At 37.6% G+C, this 7,727-nt stretch overlaps 1 protein-coding gene across 1 annotated transcript; it reads right to left on the reverse strand.

The window, feature by feature from the left end:
- Positions 1–1,907: 1,907 nt before the first annotated feature.
- Positions 1,908–2,834, reverse strand: LOC139154029 (olfactory receptor 14A16-like). The gene has a single exon (XM_070728458.1). It carries the CDS (start codon positions 2,832–2,834, stop codon positions 1,908–1,910), a length of 927 nt encoding a protein of 308 aa, XP_070584559.1.
- Between the last annotated feature and the right edge of the window lie 4,893 nt (positions 2,835–7,727).

Consider the following 7,727-nt stretch of genomic DNA (forward strand, 5'->3'; position numbering starts at 1 on the left):
AAACATTCTTAATGATATTTGCTGATACTTATTTGTTAATGAAAAGAGAATAATGATAACTAGAAATATTGATTACATTTTTAATTTGGAATATGATTATTAAGTTTAACTTAATGATTTTTCTCTTTCTTTTTTTAGAATGAGGTATGATGATTCTATTGGATTGAAAGTGTTACAATTAGAGTAGGGCAGATGATTCCACTGGGTTTACAGTGACTCTTTTTTCTTTTTAGAATAGGGCATGATGATGGATTGTAACTTATAATTAGAATAGGGCAGATGATTTCACTGGGTTTTCAGTGATTTTTCTTTTCTTTTTTTTAGAATAGAGTATGATGGTTCTATTGGGTTGAAAGTGTTTTAATTAGAGTAGGGAAGATGATTCCACTGGGTATACAGTGACTCTCTTTTTCTTTTTTAGGATAGGGTATGATGATAGATTGAAAGTGTTATAGTCAGAGTAGGGAAGATGATTTCACTGGGATTACAGTGACTTTTTTCTCTCTTCTAGAATAGGGTAGGATGATTCTATGGGATTGAAAGGGTTATGGATTGAAAGTGTTACAACTAGAGTAGAGTATGATGAATATATGGAGTATTCAGTGCTGTTTTTGTTCTTCCTTTTTTAATTTTTTCTTTCATTTTCTTTCTTTGTTACTTTTTAATTGTCTTTAATTCCTATTTTTAAATTTGTATTTTTACCCATTAAAGGGAATTATTTTAATTAGGTTTTTTTTTATTTGGTTTATTAATTTGGTGATATTTGGGACATACTATTTGGCGAGTTTCTTTTTTTGCTCCCCTATATATTTTTAAACTATTTTTTTAGCAATGGTGGGATTTAATTCAAATACTGTGTTGGAGGTAATTAGAAATTTTTGCTCCTTTTCTTTTCTTTTTTTTTCTTTTAAAGTGCATTTATTATGGAACAAGGTTTAAAATATACATAAAAATTGATACAGAAAAGATTTTGAGAAAATTGAAGCATTATGGCTTAATTAATTAGATGTGATTGAGAATAGTAACAGCCTAAAATGTATATTGGCTAACAGGTGTTTTTTTTGTTGTTGTTATTATATAAGGAATTGGAGTAATTATTTTTGTTCAGATGTCAAATTTTAAGGAGGTAGTATTGGTTAAGCTATGTATATCGAAATTGTAAAAATGATATATTGTAATATAACTTAAAATTAACGGTATTTTCTTTTTTCTGTACACGTGATTGGAGAAGAAAAAAAATTACCTAAAATAAATCCAGTCTCTTCTAAGAACATTAGAGAGACCAGCATTAAAGGATCCAGCATTTTAAAAAAAGCAATTTCACATAGGAAAGCACAGGGGAGGGGGGAAAATAATACATCATTTAAACCACTTCATTTTAGATGTTTTCCCAATTGTATTAATCAATCACTTAATCAACCAACCAACCAACCAACCAACCAACCAACCAACCAACCAACCAACCAACCAACCAATCAATCAATCAATAAATCAATCAGAAAAGACTGGGAAGGAACCTGGGAGGTTTTCTCATCCAATGCCCTATTCAAGACGAAATCCAATCTCTTCTTAAAGAAGAACCAGCACTAGAAGGAACAGCCATTTCATATAAGAAAATACAGGGGGAAAAGAAGACATCATTTAAACCTCCACTTCATTTTAGGTGTTTTCCCAGTCGTATTACACCTTTATACTCACTTCAACTAAGCATAAATATTTCTTAGTGTGTAGAATGCCAGAGCTGCCAAATATCGATCTTTAGCATCTGTAAAGTATATTGACAGTAATTAGAGCTGCAGGACATTGGCTAAACTTTGCCTCCATCCCAAATATCACTTTCTATCATATTTTCACATAGGTAAATAGAAAGAGAGAGAAAAAAAATCATGAAGATAATATAAACAACATTAAAATAATTTGTCATATCTCCACAGTCGAGAAAGGCCACATTTGATATTCTTATTTCTCATGCTATAGATAATTGGATTGAACAGAGGTGGAAGGAGGGCATACAAAATAGTCAATACAATATCTAAGTAAGATGCAGTGTTAGAGGAAGGTCTCAGATAGGCAATGCAACCATTTAATAATAACATAGACACTACTGTAAGATGGGGAATACAAGTGGATAAGGCTTTTTGCCTTCCTTTTTCAGAAGGGATTCTTAACACTGTCTTGAAGATCACTGCATAAGATATAACTATAAACGTAAAACAACCTACTCCAGCAATAACACTGGCCACAAGAATTCCAATTTCAAGTAGATTTATGCCAGAACAGGATAGTTTTAGCAAATGAGGCATTTCACAGAAAAATTGATTAACTACATTAGAACAAAAAAGGACAGAAAAAGTAGCAGTGGCATGCAAGATTCCATAGAGGAGACCTGTAACCCACACTAGAATTATTATTTCACTACAGTATTTCCAATTCATCACCATTTCATAGTGCAGTGGATTGCAAATGGCAATATACCGATCATAGGCCATAACTGTCAGGAGAGACACATCACAGGCTTCAAAGGAGAGAAAGAAGAAATATTGAGTAACACAACCAAAGTAAGAGATATGTCTGGTGTCCATGAGAGAATTTATCATGGATTTGGGTACAATGGCTGAAACAATGCCGAGGTCCTGCAGACCCAAATTCATCAGAAAGAAATACATGGGGCTGTGTAATTGATGATCAAAAGCAACTGCAGAGATGATGAGAAGATTTGCTGTTACAGTTGCCAGATATAACAGAAAGAAGAGGGAAAAATGCAAAATCTGTAGATGCCGATTTTTTGAGAATTCCAGAAGGAGAAAATAAGACACTGTGGTTTGGTTCTCCATGCTTTATTTATGACAAGCTGTCATAACTGCAAGAAAGAAAGGGTGGAAATTTTGTTAAATAAAATTTTGGAGAGAGCATGGAGAGAATTAAAAGAGAATCAAAACACATAAAACAGGGATGAATGATGAGGATAATCATACAGGTTTTCCCCAATTTTTGCCCATACGTACTAAAGGACCAACTATGAACCTCACATTTTTCCTTCTATCCTCTTTTCAATTGTTTTATCTCATATAGTTATCAAAAGCATTGGCTAGGAGTAGAACAACACTCATTCAAGTCTATTTCCATCAATAAAAGTTTACTCATAATTATTGAACCTATTGTAATGTGCCTGCACATCAGGATTGTGATAATATTGGAAAACTGGAAAAAAACCTATCTATGGTACTTTGTGCTTTCATAAGAAAGTCAATATAAATTTAATTAATAAATATAAACATAATTTGCTATGTCTGTTATCTGGAAATCTTGAGAACAGACATTTGTTCTATCTGTAATTTCTCTATGGGAATTTATGTAAATGATGTTGATGGTTGGGGTTTTGGGTTTTGGGTTGGTGTTGTGTTTTTTTTGCAATTTCTCTACCAGATATTGGGCTAAAATAATAGAATAAAAATTCTTTAAACACATAAAATTAATAAACATAAATTTAAAGGCATATTGTTACATAAAATGATGGAGTTTTCATTATAATATAACTGCTATTTGGTATTTATTTGGTGATAAGGACACAGTTATACCACTTTTAAATATATTTAATCAAAAGACCTCAAATATTGGCAGAATAAATTAATAAACTCCCTTATCCAGCAATCAGAAGAAAAGGCATTATCAATTATACTATTGTCTGTAGTGGAATTTGGACAGAAAAAGAGACACAACCTATTATACCTTTGAATTCTGATATCGCAACATTTTTTTCAACAGTATCAAATACTATGTAAACACAATTTCAACAATATTATTTGACTTGTTTAAAAACAGAAATAAAAAGAAATTTAGAAATCTTACCATGCATTTTTTTTCATTCATATGCAGAATGATGACCTTGCCAAGGTTAATTAATCTATTAGTATTCAGTTCATGCATGAAGGTTTGGTTCAGATTCCTGCTAATTATACTGGTTTTTTATTTTTCATAATTATCATGTGGAAAAGGTACCAATTTTAAACATGTAGTTTGTTCATTTCTTAAAGTCCACACAAAAATATCTCCAAATCTCTCTTCACCAGTGAGTCTTCGGAGAGGGGTGGCATAAAATTCAATCAATCAATCAATCAATCAATCAATCAATCAATGTTGTCCTCTTCGTTTTCGTGTAGTGAAACATCTATCTGAAGTCATAGATATTTATTTTCTGAATGTCTATTAACCTTGTTTTATATCCCCCAAGAGACTTGTATACCCAAAAGAAACTGATTTTTGAGTGCTTATTGACAAAGTTACCAAATATAAATAAAACCAACTTCTGTATGCTCATTAAAATAATTGGCTATTAAGAACCCAATAGCTTCTTCCAAGACCAATTACCATGTCACAAGCAATAATAATATTGCAGATTATTAACAGAATGGGGCAGTGTAAATTGTGAGAGGTGAAACAATCAAGTGAGAAGACATCCCTGGCACATATTTAACCATGTGTGATTTTCTTTGACCTCCAGCTTTTAAAATATCTCACTTTCTATTCTGAATGCACAATGTGGGAAGAGTCTGATTTCTGCTAGGTCTCCCTCCCTCTCTCCCCCCTTGTTGACTTCAACTCCCATTCCTAATATGGTGGTGAAATTCTGGGAGTTGAAGTCCACAAGCTTGAAGTCCTTGAAGCTGTCAAGTTTGAAGTTTGTAAAAAGTGTACATGGTTTTTAAAGGTATACCGTATATATAGTATAAATCTACCCGATTATAAGCCAAGGCACCTACTTTTGCCACAAAAACTGGGAAAACTTATTGACTTGAATTTAACCTAGGGTGGAAAATACAGTAGCTACTAGTAACTTATAAAAATGGAATATTCTTCTGTTGTAACTTCTTAAAATTGTTTTTGTAGGAGAATAAAAAAAATATGAAGAATGTTTGCAGGAACTTGGTATATCTAGTTTAATGAAAAAAAGAACTAGGGGAGACATTATAGCATTCTTCCAATATCTCAGGGTTTGCCACAAAGAAGAGAGAGTCAACCTATTCCCCAAAGCACCTGAGGGCAGAGCAAGAAGCAATGGGTGGAAACTAAACAAGGAGAGTAGCAACTTACAACTAAGGAGAAAATTCCTGACAGTTAGAACAATGAATCTGTGGAACAACCTGCCACCAGAACTTGTGAATGCTCCAACACTGTAAGTTTTTAAGAAGATGTTGGATACCCATTTGTCTGAAGTAGCGTAGGGTTTCCTGCCTAGGCAAGGGGTTGGACTAGAAGATCTCCAAGGTCCCTTCCAACTCTGCTGTTATTATTATTATGTAACTTTTCCTTCCAAAATGTTTTTATTTCTTGCACCTTTCTTCCTCTCCTTCCAAAATCTCTCTCTTTTTAAATTCTTTCTTTTATCATAACAAAAAACCTCTTAAAATATCTTTAGGAATGTAATCAAACCTGTTATTTTAATCTTCATTATAATATCATTATAATTTTCTTAATAATTGGGATTTCATATATTATTTCAAAACAATTGCTTAAATCAAACTTCCATATGATAACTACGAGTCTACGGAGAGGGGTGGCATACAAATCTAATAAATAAATAAAATAAATAAATATTCATATTTTCCATTTAAAACATATTTCATAAGTTAAAAGCATTACTATCTCAATAGATCAGTAAATAACAATTTGGGTTACTCAATCATTAATTGTAAAATCTTTCTTCTACATGATATTTATCTTGCATAAGGAGAAACCATACTCCTTAAAAAAAGGTAAATCTATTCATATTAATTATGTAGAACAAATGATTAATGACAAAATTCATACTATTATATTATCCTAATCTTTATATTGTTTTAAACAAGTCGGTATTAACAATCCTCTTGGGTATGATAAGTATAGTTGGAAGAAAATTTTAATTACAGAGTTTTATCCCCACAAAATTCCTATTCCTAAAAAATAACTTCTGTTACTAGAAATTAATCAATTTTAAATGGGTAACTTACATTTTACTTGTACATTTTATTTACTTGTAAAATATTGTTACTTGCTTGATCAGAAGAGAAAGCCATGGTTCCTTCATTCTGAAAGTCTCTTCAACCCTCCCGCCCCTTCCCCCAGTGCTTCCTGTAGAGGAGGAGCTGTGATCGATTCAGCCTGCTGCCAATCAGGCAGCTGAGGGGTGCAGAAGCAGCCGTGCAAAGAAAAAAACCTTTGTGTTGCCAGAGCCATGAGGTTTCCTTCTTCGTTCCTTCCTCCAAATTGTACAGCTTTTGAAAATGCTGCAGGGGAGTTTTCAGGTCAGTGAAGGTCAGTGACTCGTGTATAAGTTGAGATTGGATTTTTCAGCACATTTTTACTTTTTCCTTGTTTTCCTCTTCTGAATCTAGGTGTGTCTTATACGGCAGTGCGTCTTATACACCGAAAATATGGTAATTTTAATTTAATAAATGACAGACTAAGCAATTTTTATTCACTTTTAAATTCTAATAATCATATTCTTAAATATTAAATTCCATTTCCAACCTACTCTAGTTTAATTTTAAGTATATGTTACATATTTATCTAATGCTTCCCCCTTTTCTCTTTTTGTCAACTGGGTTCTGTCAAATTTCTGCACAGTCCATAATACAGTGAACCCTCGAGTTTCGCGTCCTCAAGGATCGCGAAAGGGCTATTTCGCGAGTTTTCAACCCGGAAGTAAACTCCACCATCTGCGCATGCATGCCCTTCCACGCATGCGTAGATGGTGGAGTTTCCCCGCCGGGCAGAGGCTTCCCTGGGTCTTCCCCCTCTTGCCCCCGTAAGACCCCAGCGGCGGCGCGAGCAACGGCGTGGGCGGGCGGGCGGCACGCGCGGGGACACCCCAGCTCGGCTCCCCAGCTGGGAAGGGGCCCCAGCAACAGCGTGGGCGGGCGGGCGGTGCCCGCACGCTTGGGGACATTGCAGCTCCGCTCCCCAGCTGGGGAGCCGAGCTAGGGAGTCCCCACCGCGTGCGCGTTGCTGGGGAAAGCGCGCGCGCTTGGGGAATCCCTAGCTCCGCTTCCCAGCTGGGGAGCCGAGCTAGGGAGTCCCCACCGCGCGCGCGTTGCTGGGGAAAGCGCGCGCGCTTGGGGAATCCCTAGCTCCGCTTCCCAGCTGGGGAGCCGAGCTAGGGAGTCCCCACCGCGCGCGCGTTGCTGGGGAAAGCGCGCGCGCTTGGGGAATCCCTAGCTCCGCTTCCCAGCTGGGGAGCCGAGCTAGGGAGTCCCCACCGCGCGCGCGTTGCTGGGGAAAGCGCGCGCGCTTGGGGAATCCCTAGCTCCACTTCCCAGCTGGGGAGCCGAGCTAGGGAGTCCCCACCGCGCGCGCATTGCTGGGGAAAGCGCGCGCGCTTGGGGAATCCCTAGCTCCGCTTCCCAGCTGGGGAGCCGAGCTAGGGAGTCCCCACCGCGCGCGCGTTGCTGGGGAAAGCGCGCGCGCTTGGGGAATCCCTAGCTCCGCTTCCCAGCTGGGGAGCGGAGCTGCGATGTCCCCAAGCGCGCGCGCTTTCCCCAGCAACGCGCGCGCGGTGGGGACTCCCTAGCTCAGCTCCCCAGCTGGGAAGCGGCCCCAGCAACAGCGTGAGCAACGGGGTGGGCGGGCGCGAGCAACGGGGTGGGCGGGCGAAGGGCGGGCGGCAGTGGAAGCAAAAACACCATCTGCGCATGCGCAGATGGTGTTTTTACTTCCGCACCGCTACTTCGCTAAAAATCGATCATCGCGTG

This window comes from Erythrolamprus reginae, chromosome Z (genome assembly GCF_031021105.1).
Source record: "Erythrolamprus reginae isolate rEryReg1 chromosome Z, rEryReg1.hap1, whole genome shotgun sequence".
Classification (NCBI taxonomy): Eukaryota; Metazoa; Chordata; class Lepidosauria; order Squamata; family Dipsadidae; genus Erythrolamprus; species Erythrolamprus reginae.

What these genes read in the sequence shown, in the direction of transcription:
- LOC139154029 (XM_070728458.1), bottom strand. Translation starts at nt 2,834, where the DNA reads ATGGAGAACCAAACCACAGTGTCTTATTTTCTCCTTCTGGAATTCTCA.